This window comes from Pollicipes pollicipes, unplaced genomic scaffold, assembly GCF_011947565.3.
Source record: "Pollicipes pollicipes isolate AB1234 unplaced genomic scaffold, Ppol_2.1 Scaffold_4219;HRSCAF=4965_pilon_pilon_pilon, whole genome shotgun sequence".
Lineage (NCBI taxonomy): Eukaryota > Metazoa > Arthropoda > Thecostraca > Pollicipedomorpha > Pollicipedidae > Pollicipes > Pollicipes pollicipes.
In genome coordinates this window covers 31,553,648-31,580,545 of record NW_023596448.1, presented here as the reverse complement: position 1 = coordinate 31,580,545, position 26,898 = coordinate 31,553,648, and the positions used below count along the sequence as shown (strand labels likewise).

General features: G+C 55.3%; 1 protein-coding gene across 1 annotated transcript; it reads right to left on the bottom strand.

Annotated features, from left to right (window-relative positions):
- Nucleotides 1-398: 398 nt before the first annotated feature.
- On the bottom strand, nt 399-23,046 carry LOC119095361 (sodium/calcium exchanger 2). The gene is made up of 13 exons (XM_037218207.1): nt 22,427-23,046; nt 18,486-18,665; nt 13,161-13,299; nt 11,862-11,970; nt 8,278-8,459; nt 7,593-7,686; nt 6,961-7,108; nt 6,285-6,478; nt 5,839-5,983; nt 5,024-5,353; nt 4,437-4,621; nt 3,832-3,964; nt 399-2,352 (listed from the first exon to the last, which is right to left on the bottom strand). The coding sequence occupies exons 1-13, from the start codon at nt 22,932-22,934 to the stop codon at nt 2,246-2,248; spliced, it is 2,454 nt and encodes an 817-aa protein (XP_037074102.1). The 5' UTR covers nt 22,935-23,046; the 3' UTR covers nt 399-2,245.
- Nucleotides 23,047-26,898: the final 3,852 nt, after the last annotated feature.

Sequence of the window (26,898 nt, the reverse complement as noted above, 5' to 3'; positions counted from 1 at the left end):
TCCCTAGGGCCGTGACAGCACTGATGCATTTGTTACGGCCCTAACCTGAATCTCCTCAGTGATGTATATGTACATAGCAATTACGAACGACCATCGGGGCATTAAATCTGTGTAGTGAACTGTCAAAGGCATCCCTGATAGCGTTTTGCAGCTTGCATGTGAACTGAGGACACCAAGGTGGGTATGATCCTTATCGACTGTGGTATGGGATGGTCGGCAGGTGATCTCAAGCACGGTGGCTCCTTGCTCACCCAAAGCTTTTGAATGGTATCATATATCACGCTTCCATAAGAAAGCATGATTTGTCCTCATGTCCTCCGGCCTCCATAGGTTTTGGAAGTACTGTTTGCTCGTTTGTTTTGAAAACCAGGGAGCCAGTGCCCTTAGAAAATAAACAGTGATTTCCAAGGAAAATATATTATTGTGATACCGATCTCAACACCATGACGAGCGGCGAACGCCAGTACATTTCGGCATTTCAAAAAATCAACATCATCTTTCACGGGTCATGTTGCAAAATGTTTATGGGCAGATCTCACAGAACATACCAGAACGGCATGATCCATTGCAGTACAACAGCAGGCATAAGAGCTATGCGTACGCAATGGGTCAACAAGATCCATTTTGCCAGATGTCAGTATTTCAAGAGCAATCACATTCAGAACATGCGCTATGTACGTGCATCGAGTGTCTTGTAAGCAGCGCACCCGTGTATCGGTAACTGGAATGCGTGTTTGACAGATTTTGTGTCGATCTTGAAGTGCAGACTCGAAAGGGTGCTGCGCAAAACAGCAAACGCTGCATGTGAACAAACGCAACTGGCAACCATACCTTTGCAGCAAGTGACGTCATCAGTAGACATAGCACACGACAGGCGCGGTGCGGCCGTCCGCTGCGCTTATAAACAAACATGTGCCTGATTAAGTACCGAATACTGGTGTCTGTATTGGTGCCCCATGGAATACACGGTGCGGGTCAGATGTGCGGCCCCGCAGCGTCACAACACGTTGCCGACTGGCGGCCGCCAGAGCCAATGAACGCACGTGCGTTTTCATGTTTGAAGCTGTGAAGCTTCGAATTTAGTACAAGTTTGGCATCCGGATGACCATCCCTTTTTCTTCTTTTTTGTTGTTGTTGAATGTTTGTAGCTTTTTCACGTTTACGCATGGTCACGTAGGCAGAGGAGCGCCGCAGACACATGAAGAAACATGCCACTATTGTCGTTAGCCCAGCGAGTATGCGTGCTATGTACAGTGCCTTCAGGTGTGGACAGAAAATAACTTAATGCAAGAAAATTATGCCGATTGGGGTACAACCGCATGAAAAGACAATTAACCCATACTTCTTCAGGGAGCATAGCGTTGATTAGCACCACTGCAAAACAGAGAACACTGACGCTCTAAATAATTACAAGAGAGCACACCCCTGCCCTGCGGCCAACTCCCTCCTTAGAGGCGAGGATCCCGAGCCATAAACACGCTGATGAGGCGTTGAATGCAAAACACACTAGACAGAGCAGAACAAACTCGCGATAAAGCTTGCGAGCACCACTGTATCGGAGATGGCAGATAAGCACGCGTCGAAACATTAAGCAGCTGGGCGTAACTTATCTGATGACCTGAGTGGTAGATAATGAAACACACAGATCGATACCGAGCCCTTACCACACACCGCATTGTAAAGCTTGCATCTAAAACGAGGCAGTCACTACTAGCCAATAGGGCGCGCGCGCACACACACGTTAACGCATCGACCAGTGAAAAGTCCAGCGTGATTCGAACAAAATTATTCGAAACTCACTGACTTCCTCAGACTAAGCAGCCTTACACGAACAACCATACGACTTCGCATTCCAACCAACATCTGCCAACCAGACACACTTCGGTCTCCTTCACTTGGCCGGGCTACTTCTCCGATCTGGCAGCCTCAGCTCCACCATCTGGCAACACTACTACATCCGCCAGACGACGTTAATTCTGACCGACGCCACGCTGTGCTCGCCCCGTCTTTTCAGAAAAAGCCATTTCAAAATGGCCGCCGCGAAGCGACACTACGAACAGAGGCGACGGTTCCAGCCGGGGGCCAGCCAGGGCGCCCCAAAGCCGAACATCCGATCAGTCCTCCCACAGCGACGTCAGGCTCAGGGCATTCCCCACCGGTGTGAAGCTTGCAACACGGGGACACACAGGAAACAAGTGTGACGTCACTGGTATACGACCCGTCGTGCGGCCCTCGCGAATGGCGCCTAGAAGCCGGAAATGTGGCCGTAGGCCTGCAGAGACGACATCACCAGGTAGAAGATCCACAAGCTGAAGATGAGTATGCCGCTGATGTAGCGGGGCGCGGCAGGTCCTGCGAACAGAGCGGCCGTCATCAGAGGCGGACAGCCTCAGCCGGACAGCAGCAACGGCTGCAAACAGCCTCTGAGCAAACAGGGTCAACAACGGGGCATGAGAAGGGTGTGAGCAAAAGGACTTCAAAAGAGGGCCAAATCTAGTGAGAAACAAGCTCAGTAGCATATGCTGGGGGACGGGGAACATTTGTTCCTGTTCAACCACTCCCAACCCATTTATGGAAATATGCCCCTGAGACAAACAAGACGACAGGAAACTCGTGCAAACAAACAGCACGCACAGAGAAGCACTACACGATATGCCATCGTTCGCAGAACACCCGCCATAACAACAATGCGGTGGTATACAACGGGACCAAAGGGGTTTTTAAATCGGAGCCATTGATATTGGTACTTGTGATGATCAGTGTGTGTGTGTGGGGGGGGGGGGGGGGGACGGCGAACAGCGGATCGGTTGGTCGAAACTGGAAGGGATAGACAAGCAAGGTAGGAGCGCGGTCAGAATGGACGTAAAATGACGTGAAATGGGAAATGGATGTGGAGTGGAAAAAGACGCGGGTGGGATGTGAATGTTTGGGCTGGAGAAAGTCGGGCGGATCAAGACTTAGGAGAAAGCGACGAATGCGTACCAGAAAGTTATGTTAAGGGAATTGGACCTACCAGAACAAAATTGCTTCTCATAGTTATTATACATCTTATCTTTTACATATGTTGTTACTACTCTCATACGCAGGAAGTTGTGGCATATACCGACTCATACGCTATGTTGTCATTCACTCGCCCTTAGTTCTTAACGCCCCCATATTTATAAAGGCTTTGGTTCCGACACAGACCATAAGAAAGGCGGTATCACTTGCATGTTCCGAAATTGCGGCATGTTTAGGCCACATCGGTGTGACATTATTCGGTGATATTATTAGGTAGACAGCAATTCCGTTCTTCTACATTTGTTGCGGCTGAACAACTGACTTACGAAACAACATTTTCTCAGTGCAATTACTCAAACGGAGGTATTTTGACGGACCAAACGTGGTGATGCCGTGAGTGTGGTCCTGCCAATAGGAGTGCATCACCACTAACACAGAACAGGCGAAGAAAAAGGAGATCTCGCGCTACCGATTGTTCATATGCACGAATCTAAAGGTAAACAGTCCGCTTGGGAGTATTGCAAGTTGCGTTACACATGACAGTGTGCCCTAATGACTTGAATTAAGGTATATGCATATATTGCGCCTTATCCTCCTCTCGTCCTCATGTTGTCACTTAACCCCAGGTCACAGCCCAGTCCAAAACGCTGAATCCTTTCTGTAAGACACAGAACCGACTTCCACTTTTTCCGCCCACTCACTCCGGCACATTGCATATAAGAGGTGACATAAGCACCAAGTCTGTCTAGGCCACACCCAACCCGTCAGCAGACCGTCGCACGGACCGCCTCCTGGCCGTGGCAGCCTGGCGGCCTCAGTGGCGCCACCTACCGCCGAGCTCGCCGGGCCCGAACACTTTCACGTAGCGGCGCATCAGGATGATGGCGACGCAGACAGTGGCGCAGATGGTGTACATGGCCACGCTGAACGCCAGTGAGCCCCTAGGCACGTTGAACTTGCCGTCCTGGGGCGAGTCAGGGTCAGGTCAGGTCAGGTCAGGACGACGTCGCGTGCGTGGGAGGAGGCGGCAATCGGCGAGGGAGCCGCGACGCAGCGCCGCCCACCGCAGGGGGACGCGCGCGAGGGTTCGCCCGACGCTAGACAGCTGGCAATCAGGCGATTCGGTCAGAATTCGGCCCTCGGGAAAGGCGAGAGCCATATGATGAAGGTCATCGATCTCACCCATGAGACAGAGCGCCGATAGTTGCGTAGGATCGCACAAGCGGGGACGGGAACGAGCACGCCCATGTGCGAGTCCGGAATGACGCAACTCCGCTGATAGTAGCATGCGAGCCAAGCCGGATCGCTTCGCCCCGTCTACACGTCGGATGGTCTGTGTCCCTCCCGCTATGGTCTATGTCCCTCCCGCTATGGTCTATGTCCCTCGTCTATGTCCCTCGTCTCTGTCCCTCCCGCACCCGGCACGGTTCACTAACCTTGCTCTTGATGGCGTGGTAGATGGAGGCGATGAGCCAGGGCAGGCCCAGACCGAGGAAAACGTTGACGCTGTTGGAGCCGGTGATGTTTCCGATGGCCATGTCGGCGTAGTTCTCCTTGATCGCCGCCGTGCGCGACGCGAAGGTGTCCGGCAGCGAGGTGCCCAGCGCCACGAACGAGATGGCTGCGGTGCGGCGGCGCGGTTAAGGAGGGACCCGTGCGATCGCGGGAGAGGCGACCGAGGCCAGACGCTTTGCCTCTCTCCCCCAGGCGTCGTAATTAAGTCGCCTCCGTTTTCTGGTGATGAGAGCAATGCCCTGCTCCCAATCCGGGGTCCCGTATAATTTTTTTGAAGATGACGCGGAGGGTTTGGGAAGCCGCTTGTCTAACGTACGCCCAGATCAAAGATCCGCTCACTCGAGGAATTAGTCGAGAGCATTTGGCATGCTGCTCCAGGTGAACACAGACATCTTGCATGCGGCAACAAAAAGTCCGCAGGGCGACTGCATCACCCCGCCATGCGCCGGGACGCCATCCGACGCGTCCCTTCCCACTTCCGATCCCCCCGGCGCGGGCTCACGCTCACCTGTGACGCTGTCCTTGAGGCCGACCAAGCAGCCGAAGATGGAGGCCAGGTCGCCGACGATAGCCGTCACCACGCCGGTGACACCCAGCGAGACGAAGAAGCAGGGCCAGCCGCCGGCCAGGCTGGACGGCGGCACCAGCGAGAACAGCACCTTCCAGAAGAACGTGACGAAGTGCATGACGTAGTCCATGCCGGTGGCGTTCTCGACGTCGCCACCGTTGACGGTCATGGCTTCGCAGATCTGCTCGCCCCACGTCCGCTTGTGGATCTCCACCGCGTGGATGTTGGCGTTGGTGAGGTTCATCAGCCGTGAGATGACTGTGTTGAAGTCTGCGGAGGACGCGCACGAGTTCAAGAACTTCAATCATTAGTGACCGATATGCTAATTCATTTAATGGCCGTAATGTTGATAGCAACGGCTGTAATACTACACAACATGAATATAATCATAAAAATAAAAATTATGACGAATACATCGAAAAAATAATGGCTAACATCATCGAAATTACTGAATAATATCGTACAAATTAAAAATAATCCATAATATCATACAAAACAAGACAATACTGCTCACAATGACTGCAAACTAGGCGCTTTATCATCAACTCACATCATAAGACGTGGTTGATGTTCTTGAGACTGGTACAAAATCAGTTACACATCAAGGCGAGCATGTGCTGGGATCCCAGTGGTAAATCTAGGATCCAAGAGAATTTCATTCTATGGGATCCTGGGATCCTTTTAGAATTTTCCGCCCATGTCTGCACCACAAACACCATGACATCCTCAGACGTCACCAGAGCGCCATCACGTACTGTCGTCGCTGATGATGGTGATGGCGGTGCGGTTGACGCGGCCGATGCGCGCGCCGCCTGTCGGATCGAACAGCTCAATCTCGAAGTGCTCGTCCTTCTCCGGGCAGAAGTCGTTGGTGATCGGGATCTCCAGCAGACGCTCCGTCTGCGGACGGGCAGAGACATCTAGCGTCAGTAAATGCAACCTTCGCTTGGGAACTTCTCGCTATCAGACGGGTACCGGAAGTGGTGCAGACGGCAAGCACGACATTGTGATGCAATATCCCGAACGATGTTACCCAGAGACTCTCCATGAACTGTTCTTTGCGCTGGGACATGGGCACAACATGCACTTAGGACTGACCCCTTCCTACCTCCGTCAGCCCCCCCCCCCTCCCCCCTCCCTCCGTCAGTCATCCTCCCTCCGCCAGCCTTTCCTCCCTCCGCCCGTGCTCCGGCCCACCCACCTCGGTGTGCTTGAAGACCAGCACGCCTTCGCCGCCGACGTAGTCCTTGCCGGCCAGCGCCGAGCGGTCGATGGTGCGCCACTTGACCGAGATCTCGCCGTCGGCGCCGTTCTTGCGCACCACCGGGATCTGCGCTTTGCCGATCGACTCGTTGACCAGGAAGCCGCGCTTGGTGAACTGCACGTTGCCGGGCTCTGGGGACGGCGACGGCCGCGTCGGGCGGGGCAGGGGACTTCGGGGCTCCAGAGGGACACGGATTCAGCCGGCGGCGCAGGTGCCAGCGAGGCACGAGGCGGCAGCCCGGAGCGCGAGGCAGCACCGGTGCCAGCGAGGCACGGTGCGACAGCCCAGAGCGCGAGGAAGCGCCGATGCTGGCAAGGCATGGTGAGAAAGCCCGGAGCGCGAGGCAGCGCCGGTGCTGGCGAGGCACGGCGCGACAGTCTTGCCTCGCGGGCGGTACGAAACACGTCGCTGAAGTGATGTGTTCCTTCTCGTGTTTCGCATTTCAGTGCATCCTAGAGAAGAAGCTTGTGTCTTACCGACATGTCCTTATTTTTGTGTGATCATTTGGACAACGCAATCGACTGCAAGATGTCGTGTCGCGATTACTCACAGCTTTCCATGCCACGCCCGTGAGCCCGTCAGATAAAGCGACAGGTCCCCTTCCACCGCTCACCGTCGTCGTTGAGAATGGTGATCTCCATGATGGAGATCCGGCCGATCTCGACGCCCACGCGCTCCTTGTCCTCCGGCAGCAGCGACAGCTTGATGAAGAACTCTTCATCCGGCTCCCACTGGTTATCATTGATGATCTGCACCGTCACCTGCGAACGTCAAGCTCATCAGTTAGAGGCCGGCGCTCAGTTCGAGTTCAGTTCACGTCAAGTTCAGTTAGCGCTACACGTTACGGTAGTGATGTTGGATGTTAAAATGTACGCTACAGTTACACCTTGCGTCTCAATTTACGACACGATCATGCGTTGGTGATGTATTACATCGCAGCTAGGTGTTACGGTTGAGTGAGCTTTTACGTTCCAGTTATGTTTCACGTCATCGTTAAATGTCACGTTCCAGCCGTAATTAAGTTAACAACTTGTAATTTCTTCTTAGAAAATATAATTTCAGGTCTCGCGGAACCCAAAGAAAAGACTTGAACCAAAAAAAGCAAGTCGATCCAACCCACCTCTCGTGCAACGCTATTCGTTCCCCAAACACGCCCTTGAGACCAGCGACCTCCACTCTACCGCCATGTTACACGTCCTGCCTGGGCCAGTGGTGTGCACGGCCCGCCCTTTACGCCCCGCTGACCTGCTTCTCGACTTCGCCACGACCGAAGGTGAGCACCTCGTCGATGCCGACGTAGTCTTCGTTGACGGTGGCCGTGCCGTCGATAGTGTCCACCCTGCGGCAGCCGGGCGGCATGTCCGTCAACGGCATCAGCCAGGTGTCAGAGGACCCATCCAACACTACAAAACCTCCACAGCCAGACAACTTAGCCGGGAGAAGACCTCACGCAGCGATCTGGATCGGTGCGATCATTGAAACAACGCACCTGATGCACCACGTAGGATTGAGGTGGGAAGCATCGAAGTCAGCTACTTTTCATACGATACACAAAAAACCGAAAAATTGACCCACAAACCCAATTATGTGTTTTATTACGCACCTTCCGAACACATATCACCTTTACAACCTAGGCATTCAAAAATTTGCACGCTGAAAAATACACCGATATCAGCCGACTGATTGCTCACACCGCCGCTGGCCGCACTTCCGAAATCGCTGCCACACACGCACGCACGCACGCACGCACGCACGCACGCACGCACGCACACGCACACGCACACGCACACGCACACACACACACACACACACACACACACACACACACACACACACACACACACACACACACACACACACACAATGAACCCCTTTATTGCACCACCTACGAGTTCCCGACAGAGCCCCTGTCGCGCGCCGCTGCACTGACCTGCACTGCACCTCGGTGTCGGTGAGGCCCGAGCGCATGACCGTGATCTCGAACTTGCCGATGTTCTCCATCACGTGCGCCGTCGCCGCGTGGAACTCCAGAATGGCGTTCTCCGTCTGGTCCACGGACGGCACCTCGCCGAGCGTGGGCGCGTCCGGGTGCTCGTTCAGCGTGGTGTACACCTGGTGCAGGGCCGGTGTCAGCGTGGTGTACACCTGGTGCATGGTCGGTATCAGCGTGGTGTAAACTGGGCGCACCACCGGTGTCAGCGTGGTGTAAACTGGGCGCACCACCGGTGTCGGCGTATGAGAACGCGGTGTACACTTGGTGTCAGCGTGTTGTAAATCTGGTGCACAATCGTTACCAGCGCGTGAGAACGTGGTATGTGTAGGTGTCAGATCACGTGCACACGGATGTTAGACCACGTGCACATGGGAGGTCAGCGAGGGAAAGTGTGGTAAACACGGGCGTCAGACTGGTGTACATCTGGTGAATGGGGGACGCCAGCGTGGTACGCATCTGGGACGGGAACGCACCGACACGGCGGAGGTGGGATGCCAACGGGCACACCGCATCAGTTCGCTGTGAGTATTGCTTCGCTGGAGAGGGGGGCGGTGGTCACACTCGCTTGAATGCTCGGTGCTCGCCAGCACGTACCTCTTCTCCCAGATCCGTGAGCATGCAGAGCATGTGAAGAAATGTGCTCAATCTGGCTACCTACACTCGCAAGACGACCATGTACGAAACCAGATAAATATATATAACGTTACCCGATGCAAACGGATTGCATCAAAGGCATCATGCGTCCCAGCGCCCCTGCCTGCTTCGGCAGCCTGAGAGGAAAAGAGGCAGCTTGCTGTGAGCCAGCCTCTCTTGATAAATCTGCTTCCTCTTTGTAAGCCCATGGTCCCATCGAATTACGCCGCGATGACGCCGGAAGCAAGCAATCCCGTCAACCACGCCCACAGCACTGAAGTTGTGACACTTGCTGCCATCCGACGGGAGCTGGTGCCCGGCGGGCAGGCAACCGCAGTTCCCCGCCTGAACAACGTCCCTGGTGTCCAAAGTTTCCAACCGAACATCTCGAACCATTTGAGACCCGGCTCGCTTCGCTCTGCGCCCAGCCTTCCGGTCGTAGTTCTCAGCGACAGCGAGACGGCCCGCAGCGGCACTATCTTTATCGCTGATTCGATAAGCGCACGCACAGGCGATACGTTTCGGCGTCCATGACATCGCCGAGATAAGTCCCCCACACGCCGGAAGAGCGCCGGCTTCCACAGATCGACGCCCGCGACGCCTTCGCTATCGCGCACCGCCCCGGATGCGTGACGTCATCTCCACCTCGCCGCGCCCGCTGCAGGCACGGCCGGGTCGCCGGCCACACAATGTCAACGGACGTGACTGGTACTACCGCGCCGCGCCGCACGCTGTGGCTTTGGCTCGACGGCGGCACCCGAGGGCTCGCATCGAGGATCACTGCACGGCGGCCGACGCCAGCCGTCGCCGTCGCACGTCGCGTCAGAGCCGCTCCGGTGCGACGGCGGCGGTGCGCCGCCCGGGGTCTTCCGTCGGGGACAATCGCGCCCCGCCCGGCACCCTGTCTACGCGTGAGCATTGGTGGGGATGGGGCGAGCGACGGCGCCTTCCGTGCTGCGTGGAATGTCGACAGAGAGGTGCGACGCTCTGCGGACGGGAAGCTGCAGTGTCGTAGCATGATTAGCGGCATGATGCGGCAAGGGGTGACATGGTTTCGTCATAGGTAGCACAATGCTGGCAGATCTCGTTTGTCTGAATTGTCCGGATAGTTGTCACTACAACGCCGATACAGCTGAGAAACAGCACCTAACACGGCAAAACGCATGCACTGGTATGTACACTATCTGACCTTTGAGTACTTGGTCGAGATTCAAAGTGGGTGACGCGCAGGGCAAGTACGGGACCTGGCCTTCCCAACGTACTATGATGACGACATGCATCCTTATCGCGACGAAACTGGCCACGCCTCCCAGGCCACACCCGTGTCACGGATAAGGGCCTGAGCGCGCCCTCAACACGGTGTGTGTCGACACGATGGCGGGTGACGTGCGTACGAGGCAGGGCAACACTTTGTCTCAAAACAGTCAAGTTTGTCTCAAAATAGAGGCTAAACTAGTCGGAATCTGGTGAGGAAGCCATTCCCCTCAACCAAAACCAAAAATATGTGGGGCTGGTGTTGATTTACGTGCAAAACTACAGGAAGTATTCCAGAAGACACTCTACACATGCATACTCACACATGAGCACAACATACAGTGCAGTATCTACATAAAGTCCAAGACTATACATGAACTGCATACCTTTCTAAGTTGAGCGAACACCTAATTTAAAACAGGAAGCACACAGATTAGTTCAGATGCTGGGTATGTGTTTTAACAAGCATTACGCACATCAAATAGGGTACCTGGCTTGAGTTTGTCGAACACATGCGAGAGCTTAGTTTGGTGGCACCAAGCGTAAGCAACGGATGCGTCCAGTTTAAGAAGGTGCGGAAGAGCAATACGAATGGCGACATAAGCAGCAAAACTGTATCCGAAGTCATGGGCAAAACCGGAAAAGAGCCACAGCGACCTTTGACCCAGATGACTTCGCCGTCACATTTCATGACCGCTCGTTTGACTGACGATGCACAGAGCACTACGGACACTACAGCATCACCGCGAAGCAGCCGACCTCCAGCGACCGGGAGGGTGCGGGAGGGTGCGGCCCCGTCGCCGGGAGGGGCCGCACCCTCCCGACCGGGACGGTGCGGCCAAGTCGCTGGGAGGGGCCGCACCCCCCCGACCGGGACGGTGCGGCCCCGTCGCTGCAGCTACGAAAAACAGCCCGCCGCTATCGCCGCGGGTTCGCGGCTAGGGGGCAGAGTAGGAGCAGACTTGCACAGCCATGCCAGGCACCCCAGCGAGTCACGAGACCGGTCTGCTCGCGCCCGCGCACGGCACAGTTACGAAGAAGGGCAGCGTACAGGGCTACTAGCGACCGTACAGTACCTACTTCTTCTAGCTTTGAGCGCTTTGGGAACGGAGGCGGTCGTTACGACGCGGCACAGACAGCTGTCAGCCTACAGACACGGCGCGCTGCAAGGAGGCGTAAGCGGCGCAGCTGGCGGCTGTTGTGTGCTCGAACCAACGCACCTGGGTCAAATGTCCGCAACGGACATCGCCCCATATGTATCGGAGTTGTGAAACAGCCATGAAGATGTATGCCCATGCGCCGTAACGTTAACATTAAGTCCAGTCAACTGGCGCATTTAGTCTGTCACTTGGCAAAGCATTGAGGCGCACGTAGGAAACTACACAGCCACGGCACGATACAACGGAATAGAATACACAACTGATTGCCGACCACAGCGAAGCACTCGCTCCCAACGGAGCACTCTCCCCCGTGCCTCGCACAGGAGGGAGTACTCACGCTGCGCCCCACGCTCATTTACGTGATCCCTATAAAAAACACGCCACGCAGTCCCTCATAACCACGCCGTAAAACCAGCTCGGCCAAAAAACGGTGAACAAACCAAACAGCAGACTAGAGGCCACGGGCCTACGCACCTGCTGCAGCTTCATGCTCATGCTGGGGACCGTTTTGCGGGAGCCTGTGATGTTGCGAGTGGCTCCGATCCGGTACCAGAGCCTCGAGTGGTGCTGACTGTCCACCAGTCTGCCGGCGGGGGTCAGAGGTCAGGCCAGGTCAGAGGTCAACCTGTCAGCAGTAGCCAGGCCAGGCCATGTTACTGTGGAGGTCACGTCATGCCAGCATACGGGTCTCGTTAGGTCAAGCGTCAAGGCACTATGCGAAATGGCGCCAAGCGTGTTCAAAAGTCCTTGGCTTTTATATTTGGTTTGCAGTGTTCGACCGAACAAAATAAGTGCCGTTAGTGCACCTATTGTGCACAAGTGGGTTGTGCTTCTATCTGATTGGTTTGTACTCCTAGCTGAGTAGCGCTATCGAATGGACACAGCCACAGCCTCCTCGAGCCAATGTATTTACCTGGGCCGCCGGAGGCCGGGCATCACGATACAGGCCCGTCGGCCATAGCCAGCAGGGCGTCGTCAAGGGGGATTTGAACGCAACAGGTCATGTCTTCCCATGCGTGATTCCTCTCAATGACAAGGTGTGTACGGGTTCACATTCTCTACAGACGACCAATAGTATTTTCAAACGGATGCCGTAGCCGCAAATCGCCGCTTCGGTCTGGCCGGCGGCGCCGTTGACAGGGACGCTGGGACAGGGCTTTGACTGAATGAAATGAATACCGTTATCGTGCAGGTGACTTGTACCCGTAACTACCCCCAAAGCTCCACGCTTCCAAGCTTCTAAAGCGACAAAGCAGTCATCCAGAGGTGCTAACAGCGCGTGTTTAACTGCGCCAGTGGCGTACGCTGGGAGCTGTGGCATGCTTATCAGCTGACAATACAGATGACGTCATCGCACATTACAGGGTAAATCTGAAGTACCATCCTCGAGAGCATATCGTTCGCTCATTGCCTCCCACAGATGACGTCACCACACACATTACAGGGTAAATTCTGAAGTACCACCCTCGAGAGCAGACCGTTAGCCCATTGTCCCCGCATCATTGGAGAGCACCACTCAGCACGAATGACTACGGCGTATCCACATAGAATTGCTCCGTAAGTCCACGTAAATCGGTGTGCTACTGCCTGCAAGTAGCTAGGCAGACCAGCACACAACCTCAAACACAACGCTCCTGGATCCGGGTGACACGAAAAATCAGTTATCAAGGAAAAGAACATGCAAGCTCTTTGCACCGGAATAGCGGGAAATAGCAACCACCGACAATTTGGCTCTCTGTGGAGGCCAAGTGCCCAGACCGTCCCACGTCTTACTTTTGGGCAGCGAGGACGGCGGCATCCTCGTCACTGATCTTGGGGTTCAGCTTCTTAACCTCCCTGACGAAGCTGACCAGGGCGTCCTTGTTGAGCTCTCCGTCCTTGAAGTACTGGATGTCTCGCGAAAACTTGTCCGCTGGAAAAAAAACTTGAAACTTGTCCGCGCACACGATAAGTAAGCGCGCTCATCGAATTATTTGTGTCGGCACTGGTAACGCGGTAAAAGTGCTCAGCTCCTCGTCCTTCGACTTAACACCACCAATTTTTTAACGTCACTTCGTCCGTCAGAACTCAGATAAGGATCTCACGATCCATGACCCTGCGCATCCCGCCTGCAGCAGCCGTCCCCGCCTTTAATTTCCATCTCCCATCCCCCATCCCCACCCCACCCCTGCCCCGCCGTCCACGCGCAGCAGTGCCGGGATACGCACGCAGCTGTGAATTCGGCGCAGGGTATGCACGAAGCTCGCGTGCACCCATTGCTGAAAGAGCTGGCTGGACCCAGGCGTGGTCTCCGACAGCACTTGATTGTGACAAGAAATTTGCGCCAGGTTGCCTTTGTAAGTCATGATTAAATGTGTGAAAGCCCATCACCAAATGTCGCTTGCTGAAAATACATGTTTGGCGTTATGCCAGTACCATTAAAGGTGTACTACGATGCTGAAAAATCCACTACATTTCAGCCGACCAGTGACGTCATCCATGCTCCCCATCACCGGACAAAAATTGTCTTCAGTATTGTCCTATTCATCATTCAGGGCTTGCAGTCATCATTCGATGGCCACCGATACAGCCCTGATGCTTCCGACGAAGCTAAAAGGAAACAATCCAGCCTTGACGCCAACACAACAGCCTTGCGGTCACAGCGGCAGTCCCTCCGACACAACGACGCGAGCAACAACCGCAAGTTATGACGAAGCGACATACGTTAGCCAACTAATGCGCAAAGTCTGCGTGACTCCCAGCTTACTACAGCGTGTTTGGCGGCCCGGCAGATTACGTAAAGCTTTCCGCCAATGAGCGCGAGGCAAAGTCTGCGCCGGATCAACTACCGCGGACGACGGCAATGCTGGTTTAAATGTCATGCAAGCGAGACACGCGTTCTGTTCATACCGATTAGTATAGGTACAATTTATATGCGCTGGGTGGTGACACCTACGTGACAGGAAAAAGGAAGCCCAAGACACAACAATCGCATCGATCGTACAAGCAGCGCAACCAAAGGTGCCCAGATTATATCAACACGTTTATAACGTGAGTTGCTACGCCTCCCACCAACGCCATGTTCATGGTAACTTTGGAACGAGATATCTAACCACATTGTCTCCGATCTATGATTGCATTCTTTATTTGTGACAGAGCCGGCACCACGCAATGATGCCGCAGTATTAAAGGTATGCTGCAACCAATGTTGCTTTGTAACGTAGAAAATCTTCTCAACATGCCGGATGGCGCCAACCCATCACGCCGAGTTTCCCAGGGTGGCCTGTTCCACGCGTTTGTCGACACTGACAGTTACTGTTAATGCGCTGCATCTGTGCACAAGGGCGTCGTATTCGGCAGTCGACGTTACATGACATTATTTGGCAGCCCAATTAACAACGGCCAATCTGAAAGGGCGGCTTTGTCCAATGCGGTTCCAGGGAAGCCGATCGACTGTTTCTAATTCAGGCAGGAGTTTTGGTCAGCTTTCGTCTGTCTAGTTGTATGCAGCAGGACATTCTCAGAGCATGACATGGCAGCGCGACATTCTCAGAGCATGACATGGCAGCAGGACATTCTCAGAGCATGACATGACAGCGCGCTGACAACGCACGGGAACTGATCGCCAGATAAGACTAGTTGGGCAAACACCAGCCGAAACATTTTCCCGGTACGGAAAACGGTCTTCGACCTCTGGCAAAGCCATCAACGCCACCAGAAAGTTCCTGACAGCCACGTCGAATGCTGGACAACACACGGCATTACGGCGTCAAAAGAGCAGCGTCGGTGCAGATCTATAACAACTCTTGAATGACGCCTCATTTGGTGAGCTTTGCCTTCATTCACAAGCTATTGCCGTGTCCACCATAAACGAGCACTGATATGATCAGAAAGCCGCGATCAGAACGAGGTCGTTTGTCCCAGACCACTTAATGGAAATGGACCATGGACCAACGGACCAGACCATAAAGTGTACATGGAAAGGGGCACGCTGTTGGATGCACGATTTAGAGTGCACAATGCTATAAAGCCCCGTGAGTTTTACACATCATAGCACCCCCGGCCACTGCCAATGAGACAATACAGTGGTTCACGTGGAGGCGAACACATTACATATCGTAATGTTTTCGCTTCCACGTGATCGCTTGCGTTTGGCTCCGTCGCATCGGTTCCAACACATCACCGCTAGATTCGCCACTGGAGGGCCTTCCTACCACCTGAGACCGGGTCCAGCTGCGAGGCTTTATCGGACCACCGAGAGCCCTCCACCACCACAGCGGCACTTGAAAGCCGGCTTATGGCTGCGGCAGCGACGAGCCTCCACTCAAAGCACCACTCGGTCGTCGGCGGTGATGCATGGCTCGTACGCGCTGCGTACGATATGACCGCGCATAACGGGGGGGGGGGAGACGGGGGGGGGGGTCATACCGTGAGCACGTCATGCCGTGTCAGGGTCGCCAGCTTACGCGCCGCTGCAGGTGGCAAGCTGCGCCTCGTAGTCGGCCAAAGCATCCGCGGAGAGATAACGCCGAGAGAGGCTGTTTATTTGCTTTTTTGCACGAGCATTGGCGGTGAATGTTTTCTTCGGTGGCTTCTAAGACAAATATGCAAAATGAACGTTTTGGAGCCGAGAGGCACATCAAATGACACAAAAATGGCTCAGTTAAATCTTCGGCCGTCGCCAGGCATCGCGGAGTTCTGGGAAGGACTGTACGGTGTTTGGCTATCGGCCACGTATGTGTCACGACCGGAATTTTTGCTTTGCAATTGCTGGGATTCAAAACAGGGCTTCTGATTGCGAGTTCAGTGATCAACGGACTGAGCTGACCGGGAAGGACGCATACATGACTGAAAGCTAAATGTCATCCAGTCATTCCCAGGGCTTCGTAACACCCGATGACAGGGGATATTCCGAAAACTTGGTCCATGTGCGACACTAATACCTCGCCTCGGTCCTTCTGTAAAACTGTTACCGATAATTCCTCCCCACACCAGTTATACGAGTGCACAGGTTCCATTGTTCCATGACCTACTAGTAAAAAGGGGAAGGGAAAAGGGCTCTCCGGTGTTAGCAATTCTCGATTCAAGGCGCAGGCGGCTTGCCGTCCACCGATTCACACCGAGGGACAGTCAGGTGGGGAGCTTGACTGGGGCGGTACATCTGCCAAACGCAGGTGGCCGAAGGCCTGCTACAGGCGACCGAAACGGCTCCTAGAGCAAGATGGTGCAAGCTGGCTTAAAGTAAGTGTTCCATATTTGAAGACATTAAAGCGGGCCTTAGATATCATGAAATAAGCTCACTTCTAACTTTTGGTATGCTTTTAAGAGGAAAAGGCTGCTCTAGACAACACAATTCATCTTTTTAGTAAATATGTTCCTCAATATGCCATTGTCTGATAATGTCATCGCACCTAGCACAACATTGACTGAAAGGCCATTAACGGCTGTCATATATGAATATCGTGCTCACACACGCCAAGTATGAACGACTGGACAGTTTTGCTCCTGACAGTTCGTCATGATACCTATCTGGGTGACCTCGAAAAATCAGCACGAAATAGGCTGCACATCTTCGCGGGTGCGTAGCTCGGAAACTAGAGGTCTTAAAGAAGGGCAGGGCTGAAAACACGACCGAATGATCTTCAAGTTGGCTATTTCAGTTCAAAACCTCACACAGACGTGGAACACTTCCTCTCATCTGGATACTCCGTTCAATACGGACCACCTAAGTGCGGCCCACCGATTCTTTGGATTTTACGAGCTTTAAGCGAGAGATGTCCGAATCGACACCGCAGGGATATCTGCCTAGTGGCTGCCAAGCGTTCATAGCGACGTCACCTTTTGATCCTTCGTTGCCGACACTTCCTACCACAACGGAGCACACTTCCCTGTGCATCGGATGGTTCGCGCACGAACAGGGAACGTGAGCTTGGTTCATTTAGACCGTCCAGAGACGGTTTAGACCGTCGTGAGCCGGGCTAACCCTGCCAACGCTCGGTCATGATTGCGGTGATGAGGATCTTGATCGGTCCCAGTGCAGCCGTATTGCCGGCCATTCGCGCAAACTTGGCCGAGCAAACAGCGGTATGACGCTTCCATTCGGGGACCAAGTCGAAATGCCTCTGAGGCAGCATTCAGTCCATTGAATACCACGATACCTCGTGTACACACGCTGGTGAAACAGCGATGAGCGGTGCGCTTCGGAGCACACGAGTGCGGACTGATTGGTTGTCGGCGGCGTCATCGCCCCACGTCACTCTCGCCGGTCAACACAACTTACGCTGGGCGAGTGCAGCAAACGGTCTGTACTGCCACCTCCCGTCCTCACTCAAGTCCAAGAAAATAAAGGAGCACATCGGGATCTGAGAAGCAGCCCGAAGAGAACTGATTTGTTTTCCAGTGGCATGATGAAACACGTCATTTTATGACCAATGCGGGGGAACACAAATGCATTTTGGCAACAGTGGAAGGGCCCCTGCCATCCCTTTCCGAGGTCTCAGTCTCTCAGACAGCAGTCTCTCTCCGAGTCCGTGGCCATCTCCCTCCGAGCCCGCGGCCGTCTCTCTACGAGCCCGCGGCCGTCTCTCTACGAGCCCGCGGTCTTGCCTTTCCGAGTCCGGGCCGTCTCTCTCCGAGCCCGTGGCCGCCTCTCTTCGGGCCCGCGGCCGTCTCTCTATGAGCCCGCGGTCTGCCCTTTCTGAGCCCGCGGTCGTCTCTCTCCGATCCCGTGGTCGTCTCTCTTCGAGCCCACGACTGTCCCTTTCCGAGGCCACAGCCGTCCCTTCCCGAGCCCGCGGCCGTCCCTTTCCGAAACCACAGCCGTCCCTTTCTAAGCCCACGGCCGTCCCTTTCCGAGCCTGCGGCCGACCCTTTCCAAGCAAACAGCCGTCTCTCTCCGAGCAGGCGGCCGCCCCTTTCCGAGCCCGCGGCACGGCCGAGGTCAGGCTTAAAGACACGCTGACCAAGAAGAGACCGATTACCAACTGAAGCTCCATTCCTGTGTGACTGACAATTAATCCATTAAACAAACAAAATGAAGCGACTTTCAAAACAAAAAAGGAACACTTCTCGGAGTCTGTTCGACCAATGCCCAGCCGGGTTCGGCTAGCCAAAACCCACCTGGTTTGAAGCGTCCGAGTTCAATCTGCTTGTCTCCGGACGGGGCGGCGAAGAAGTTGCGCTCGGCCGCCCACGAGAGAACCACCATCAGCGGGAAGAAGGCGAACGTGACGGCCGCCTCCCAGATCTCCACCACGTCCGGCGAGATGCCCACCAAGATGATGAGCAGCCACAGGTACGCTGGGGAGACGGACGGTGTCAGAGGCAGGTCACAGGGAGGGTCAGCACTCAGCAGACACGGGTGCGCAGGGGAGGTGGACGGCATTAGAGACAGGCCGCGAGGGGTTCTGCGCTCAGCAGACACGGGTGCGCTGGAGAGACGAACAGCGTCAGAGACAGGCTACGAGGGGTTCTGCACTCAGCAGACACGGGTGCGCTGAGGAGATGGACGGCATCAGAGACAGGCTGCGAGGAAGGTCAACACTCAGCTGCCACGGGTGCGCTGGGACGGGACGCTACAGCAGACTGTCAACCGTTTCGGGGGACAGTCACAGGCGGGGACACAGCAGCTAGCAGATTCCCAGGTTCGTGACGCACTGTGTGCAGACATTTGCTTTGCTGCCAGGAGTTCTCATCACACCAGAAGGATGTTAACAAGATAATCGACCACAAACACAACAGCAGTGGCGGCACGCCGTAAGCGCTGAATCATCATGACTACAACTAATGCGGAGCGGTTGTCATTTATCTGACGCGCAATTGCACATCTGAACTAACCACGCCTCTGAGCAGAAATGGGACACGAATATATGTGGCAGGCAGATGTCCACTGGTTCAAACTTACTTAACACTTCAAACTTACGATCTTAAGAACATTTTTCCGCTCAAAAAGGCCAAAATGCTATATTTCACTTGGCTGCACCTGGTGGAAACGCACACTGGTAATACTTTCTTAACGCTGCTCCCTGCGTAACACGCTGACCACGATATGTTATATTATTTAGCATTTCAGGGAAGAATCCAGAATATTATTCTGTCTTCGAGCGACTGGTCGATGCCGGAGCGTGTCGACGCTGAGCGCGGCAGAAGCCACAATCTGAGGTTCGCCAGCCTGCCGTTTTGAAACTTTTTGAGACTGGGTCATGCAACCTGCACACTTTTCTTGCTAACCCTTCTATATTTTGCGCTGATGCAAACCCCACCGCAATAATTGGCGACTCCAGAGGGTGATCAAGGGGATGCGTTACCGCCACCGCGCCGCGTCGTGTCCTCTGCGCGTTACAATAGAGGCTATCCTCAGCTGTCCGCCTGCGGGTCAGCCACCCATATGGACATCGATGAGTCGGCGTGGGCTGGCACTCAACGCATCAAAGAGATTGCCTGGGGGTGGGTGTCCGATCCTTTTCCACTCGTATGTTCCGCGATGCTTGCCCTCATCATATCACGCCCACGCGGGGCTGGTAGTCTGCTAACGCCCCGCTAGGTGGCTGACGGGCGGTCCGGTTGCGTTATGTCCCCGGATGGGGTCAGCAGCCACGTGTTCAGCCTGCCACTACATCGGGCGGTGGATGCCACTATTCGAAGTCCCAGATGCGTAAGACCAAAGGACGAACCCGGGAAGTGTATCGGCTCCCAGCCTGCCGGTATTGCAGACTGTTTGACTTCCTGTTTGCCTTTACGCGGTCTATTTCGGAGATTTGGACCTCCACTTGCCCACGAGCTGCCATCGCCATTGAGTCTACCACCGGTGAATTTCTTGATTCGGTGGTTTTAAGCAATCCTTTTTACAGTCTGTGTTCATTTGACGGATGTAACATCGGGCTGTGTTGCCACCAACGGCACGAACGGCACCGAGATCACCAGAGGCGTGCTCACTCACAGCAACGGGGACATGTCAACGGGGCGGTAATTTCAGATCGCAAGTGACATGAAAACAAGCTCACTTGATCACCGAACCTGGTTTTGCGCGCCCCAGCACTGGCCACACTCCACCGCTCGTGCACGCGCGCCGTTTGGTCTGATTCGGTTGGGATAGGGGTCCTCTCGCTCAGTAATGACCCCTCCCGGCCTCCGGGATGAAAGAAGGATGAGGGTGGTACGGAGGGACTGTGGCCACCGTGAGGTCTTCCACTGCCGATTCCCCCTGCGCCACTGGCGTGACCATCCCTGGGGTCGGCAACGAGTCCGGACCCCAGAGACTATAGCGCAGATTACACTATCTTTGCGTCTTGACCATAACAAATGGTCCCAAAACAGCCACCGGCCGCAGTAGAATTCAAGGCGTGATTACGTTCATGCCCCACACAGGGAGCCTTCTCCGAGGCCTTCACGGGAGCTCGGACGAGACTCGGAAGCCTTCTCCGGGGCCTCTCCGGGAGTTCGGACGAGGCTCGAAAGCCTTCTCCGAGGCCTACGCGGGAGCCCGGACGAGGCCCGGGGGCCTTCTCCGGGGCTTCCGCGGGAGCTCGGACGAGACTCGAAAGCCTTCTCCGGGGTCTCTCCGGGAGCCCGAACGTGGCCCGGGAGCGTTCTCCGGGGCCTCTCCGGGAGCTCGGACAGGGCTCCCGTCAGGTCGTCACTAAAGCCGGCTCATAGCTGACGGCTGCGACTTACCGGGAGGGACGAGGCGTTGTAAGGATTCAGCGTGATGCGGTGAATAGGCATGGAAGGCGGACCCTGCGCCCCCCCCCCCCCCCCCGTCAGCCGGCCCGGGAGCTGTACACCACGGAGGCGGACACGACTGCAGTCCAGAAAGGCACACGCGAAATGCCTGAGGTTGTCTTATCGTAGCGCCCGAAACCGCCGAAAGTATTCCAGCTCCGCAGAGAGGCTGTTGGACCGGGCGACACGAGCCGGCCGGGAGAGCAGGCGGTGACGGATGATCCAAGTATGGCGCAAAACGGTCGACGCCTCACGTCATTCTTCCCTAAAAACAAGTTTTGTTGTCACCTCACGACAAAAAAAACTTGCCGGCATCATGCGCGTTACGTGCCAGCTCCTCATCATTCGTAACATTCGCTGGTCTAATACTCTAGCTGTCATGTACAACTTAACTCCACCACAGAGCAAAGGATGGACGGTCTATCGCTGCAATAACAATACCTCCCCCCCCCCACCCCCACCTCCTATCACTATCTGAAGTAGCAAGTAGCCATGCATCGCGCAGGGGTCCTACATTTTGGCCACATTTGTTGGAAGGCTCAAAGAGAACAGCCTCCAAGTTTCAGGCCCCTATCTCGGGTCCAGATCTCGGGTCACGGTCTAAACCGGTTCATAAACTACAACCCTAAAACGATGGCAGTTGTTTTCTGTCACGTTGAACACCGTAACGCAGCGGCGCCGCTCGGCCGTGGGTGGTTTTGTGACGTCAGACTGCCTCAGGCGCCGGTCGGTCATGTGTGATTTCGTGACATCAGGCTGCCTCAGTCGCGGTGCATCGCCACCTCACCTTTTGATACAGATATCTCACGAACCAGACTGCGCGTGAATTCTAACGACAAATTTGCAATCCATATCTCCGCGCCCATCGGCTTAGATTAGGACAGAAAATGGGTCAGCACCGCTATCCCACCCTCATCATGACGTAAGATTACCCCATCGCTAACCAGTGGCGGCGGATCCTCTGACGTGACGGGAGCGGGCGACGTGAATGCAGCCCAGTCCTTTCTAAGCACCACCACTAGACTAGGGTAAAATTTGTCTGGAGATGGAGGGCAGCTGTCCGTCCCCCCCCCCTCCCTCCGTTCTCCGTTTTATCTCACTCTCGTCCTCCCAGATTCTTTCCGTTTTCATCCATTTTCCCCGTGCATTGCCTCTGATCATTGCCATTGACGGACGCAAGAACAACGGACACTTTGCACAAGTGTCTGCGTGCGTATGAACACAAATGCTCCTTGCGTCATTCCGTCCCGCAACCTTGACCCGACAGACGCGCTCAGTGTCGCTCCGCATGCTGGCAAGATCACTACCCGCCGTTGCGTCTCTCAGCGGCAGCCACTCACCGAGAAAGCTGAAGAAGGTGGTGACGGCGAACACCTTCATGTAGCGGATAGTGCGCACCTCGTTCTTGGGCACCGCCACAACGCAGATGGCGACGATGCAGAGCAAGTTGAAGGCGGCGGAGCCCACGATGGTGCCCGGACCGAGCTCGCCGGCTTCGAAGCTCCTCGAGACGATCTCGATGCAGGACAGCAGGATCTCGGGCGCGGAGGAGCCGAGGGCCATCAGCGTCAGGTTAGCTACCGTATCCGACCAGATGCGCACTTCGACCACCTCTGGCTCCGACTCTGTGGCCGTAGCCATGTAGATGCGGCGTGTCTTGCTGATGATCTTCTCGATCGAGCACATGAAGATGTCGGCGATGATGGAGATACCCATGAAGCAGTAGAGCAGGCCGAAGAAGTAGAGGGTGGCGCGGACTTCCTTGGCCCAGGTGAACTCATTGATCATGGGCAGCAACAAGCCCCCGGAGCACTCATACTTGTACAGGGTGCCGTTGTTGACCGTCATGGCGGCGGAGTAGATGGACGCGAGAGGCAGTCACACCGAAGCTGACCACGAAGCCGTTCAGAGCTCCGCAGCACGTGCTGGGCGTCACAACCTGAGGAGAAAACGGAACAGGTCAGTACCTGACCTAAGCACTCCTAAGTGTTGATGGAGAGGTGATGCACGCAGTTCGGATCGCCGTCAGGTGACGTAATATGTTATCAAATCAATCAACACGGCCACATGTGTATATGGAGGCAGCTGAAAACGCTGGGCTACAGACGTGATTAACGAAGCAAAAGACTCGGCTTACACAGCCCGCTGAAGTGACGGCCCCCCGCACAACTGGAGGGGAACGGCCGAGGGGCGGGGCACGCAGGTGACACCTCCAGGTCCACGTCCCCACACACCCCGCGGTGAAACAACGGCACGATCAGCTCCAGGTGCTGGGCGTTATTTCCCCTTCACGCCAATCGCACCGACGCTGCCGTGCGCCACGTGGCGCATGACGCGCGTCCGCAAGTGCACACCGCGGCACGTGTGACAGGGGCCAGACGCACACACGTGCACGTGCCGCTGACTGGCTGCCACGTGCGAGATGGGCCGATAGCACGCGACGGCAGCGCCAGGGGTAACGGGGCCGGCCAGCGGGAGTGACAGCTGGGAGTGGCTAAGCAGATCCAACCCGTATCTGGCGACGGGGACCTTCAGATTATTTCGCGCGTGGCTGGGATACTCCACGTTATGATGACTCGCGAGATAAATATGCTTTCGGTGTCTTCCCTGAACCAACGGGGAAAGATGCTGCCGGCGTTATTTCTAAGAGGCGAAAAATGTTTGACGCGTATGATCAGGGACTTCTTCGTCGTGTTCTCTTGCTTTCCGCGGCGCTGCTAAACGACGTCAAGCACGGCAACGCAGCTTCCGAAGCGCACGAATAGTCGTTCCTGGATTACCAGTATCGGCCACTGCAGCGACACATGTGAAATAGCAATGCGTGCAATCGAGCGCTGAAAGAATAGAGCTCTGCTTGGAGACCGCGCATCATTACGGACGAGATGCACGGCAACTTACTGCCTGTTTTGCACGACGTGACGTAGGCTCAGGGCTTAATTTGGTCTTCCGAATGGGTGCAGGCTCAGGTACTCGCGAGGATCTGAGCACGCTTAATCGCGAGGCTCCCTAGCTGAGGGCGATCGCGGCACAGCCACTGCACGTCTCCGGGCTCAGGCTTAAGCCCGGGCTTAACTGGCCCGACTTAATCAAGGGGATGTTAGTTCCAGTAGAGTCAAAGGCATCCAGGGTCGGCGTGCCCCATCTGGTGCAGCCGCAACACCGATCAGACCCTGTTCGTTGCCACCAAATGGGAGCCTATGAATTACTTCGGGTGAACCCACTCGACCCGGGGACGTCGACACCTCCGTTTCAGTTGACGTCACTACCGGAGCCACCCCTCAGTTGGTATGGAAAGGACGCGTGATACGTCGTGCTTGTTTCCATAACGACGCCTAACAACGACCAGCGCGGACTGACGGTCAGGAATGTGGGTAAATGAACATTTCGCGTTCACGCGTGATTACGTGTGGATAAAAAACGATATTCTCAAAAAAACTAACGGCAGCCGCGTAATTCATCCCGAGCAAGGCGATGCTCCGGCTGCTTCGGCTGCTAAGATGATGCTTTGGCTGCTAAGGCGATGCTTCGGCTGCCCCGGCTGCTAAGGTGATGCTACGGCTGCTTCGGCTGCTAAGATGATGCTTTGGTTACTAAGGCGATGCTCCGGCTGTTCCGGCTGCTAAGACGATGCTTTGGTTGCTAAGGTGATGCTACGGCTGCTAATGCGATGCTCCGGCTGCTCCGGCTGCTAAGATGATGCTTTGGTTGCTAAGGTGATGCTCTGGCTGCTTCGGCTGCTAAGATGATGCTACGGCTGCTGAAGTGATGCTACGCCTGCTTCTGCTGCTAAGGTGATGCTACGGCTGATTCGTTGCGACAATGAATGCATATGCCTCCCTGGGCTAAATCAGATGAGACAATTTCATGTCCGCAGATCTCTGAACTTGCGGCGTTTGTTACTGGCCGTGTGTCACACTTCCCTGTGACGTAATAGGTAACTTCCTCAGTGGGATTGCGTTCGCCATACAAAACATGCTTCAGGTGTTACCTCAGGGGTTGGTCGAGGTAAAACTTAAGTCATGGCACCAATCTGAGGCCAGCATCGATCAGCTTTTACGGGGCGGGGTACGTGGCACAGTGCCATATAACACTCATAATCGGAGCGCTCCGGATTCGACTTCCATGCCACGGTTTTTTTGTTGTTGTTTTTCTTGTCAGGGAGTGGGCATCTGATATGCCCAGCATGAACTCATTATCCGTGTTGTCGTCAGCACGCTTGGTGAAGGAACAGAATGGGTACCAGAGCCATAAACCCAAGCACGACTATGGAACCTGTCCTCCGAGCGCGCTGACGACGCCAGCGCCCTCACACCACAACAGTGGCAGTGTCATGACAGCCATGACATATCACATAACAGTCCCGCCGTAACAGCCGCCCGAATGGCCGGATGCATCGGCCGGCCGACACAAAAACAAACACGCGGAGAATGTCACAACAATCTCGTTCGTCCTGCTGCCCGGATCGACGGCGGCCAAGGTGACCCGCACAAGGTCCGGTCATGTCAGCTGCGCCCGCCACCGCGCCGCCCATGTGCCAGGAAATCGGTGCCGGCCGGGGGAGGCCAAATGACGTCATCACTGCATACCGGCCGTCGCTCGGCGTCAAACTGACGCCGCCATATATCCGGCGTGGGATCGATCCGGCTACATATCCGGCGGGGGATCGATCCGGCTATATATTCGGCGTGGTTTAATTAGCGAGATGTGAGTGATGACATCAGCTTCGCTCATCAGTCTGCGCTAGCGGGTAAAAGCGACAGGCTTCGGCCGGTTTACACACCTTGCAGACTTCCGAGACTCGGCGGGAGAGATCGGCCCGGTGAAGAGGCTCATGGAGTTTTGACCGGAGGGACAAGTGACACGGTCTCCAGGGGGCAGGGGGAGCGAGCGAGTGAGAGAGGAACTGGCTGAGCCCGTGGCTGTAGGCGCAAGTTCATAGAGAGAGGACATAAGTCACTCCGAGAGCATCAAAAGTGATCACTGAAGATCAGATCAGATCCATCAGCCCCTTCTTCAGCCATCTTGATCAGCCACTTGATCAGAAGAGTGATCAGTGATCACCAGCAGCCAGCAGAGAATGCAGCAGCGAAAAAAACGAGGACCCCCTTCGATGCTCTATACGCCTCTAGCCCACTCTGTATCTTTTCAGCACGTTTCGGGGTGGAATCGTGCACATTCGTACCGGAGCTCGAGGCGGACAATGCCACGAACACAAAAGCGGCGCCGCGGCTGCGTCAGAGCCGTCACGGTCTGGTTGCGGCCACCGGCGTGACGTCACTGGGGGCACGCTGCTGTCGCCAGCGACGCGACGCTCCGGTGGCGGCGGGCCGACAGAGCCGCGTGGTGCCCCGGAGCCCCGGGCTGGTCGACCGGCCCCGAGCTGTAGTTAGCACCGGTGGCGTGGTCCCAGGGCCGCTGACCGGCAGGGCAAACGCTGAGTAGCGGCCGAGACTGCCGAACACGGAATACCGGAAGTTCTGTTGGACCGCGGCGGAGCGCGAGCCGTTGCCGCGAACGCTGATTGAGTGAGATGTTCTAAAATAACATTGCTTTAAGCGCTGCAATCATTGTTCAGAAAAGGGAGAGCAAGGTTTTGAAGGCAACATGACCTAAGCCGCTCCAAACGCTTTACAGAGCGAAGCAACTACGGTAGTTAGGTAGAGGTCACGGTGGTCACGGTGCAGCCGGCTTTCGAAATTACTTTACTTTACGAAATTACTTTACTTTACTTTACGAAGTGTCATGGTCGAGATAAGCGCGCAGACAAGTGTTGTCAGCGAAGCTGCCATCCAAGACGGGTGCACAATGCTGG

Coding starts and splice junctions, on each gene's coding strand:
- LOC119095361 (XM_037218207.1), bottom strand. CDS start 22,934: ATGACGGTCAACAACGGCACCCTGTACAAGTATGAGTGCTCCGGGGGC. Junction 4,622..5,023: donor CCTCAAGGACAGCGTCACAG/GTGAGCGTGAGC, acceptor GCCGCACCGCAG/CCATCTCGTTCGTGGCGCTG. Junction 3,965..4,436: donor ACCACGCCATCAAGAGCAAG/GTTAGTGAACCG, acceptor GACTCGCCCCAG/GACGGCAAGTTCAACGTGCC.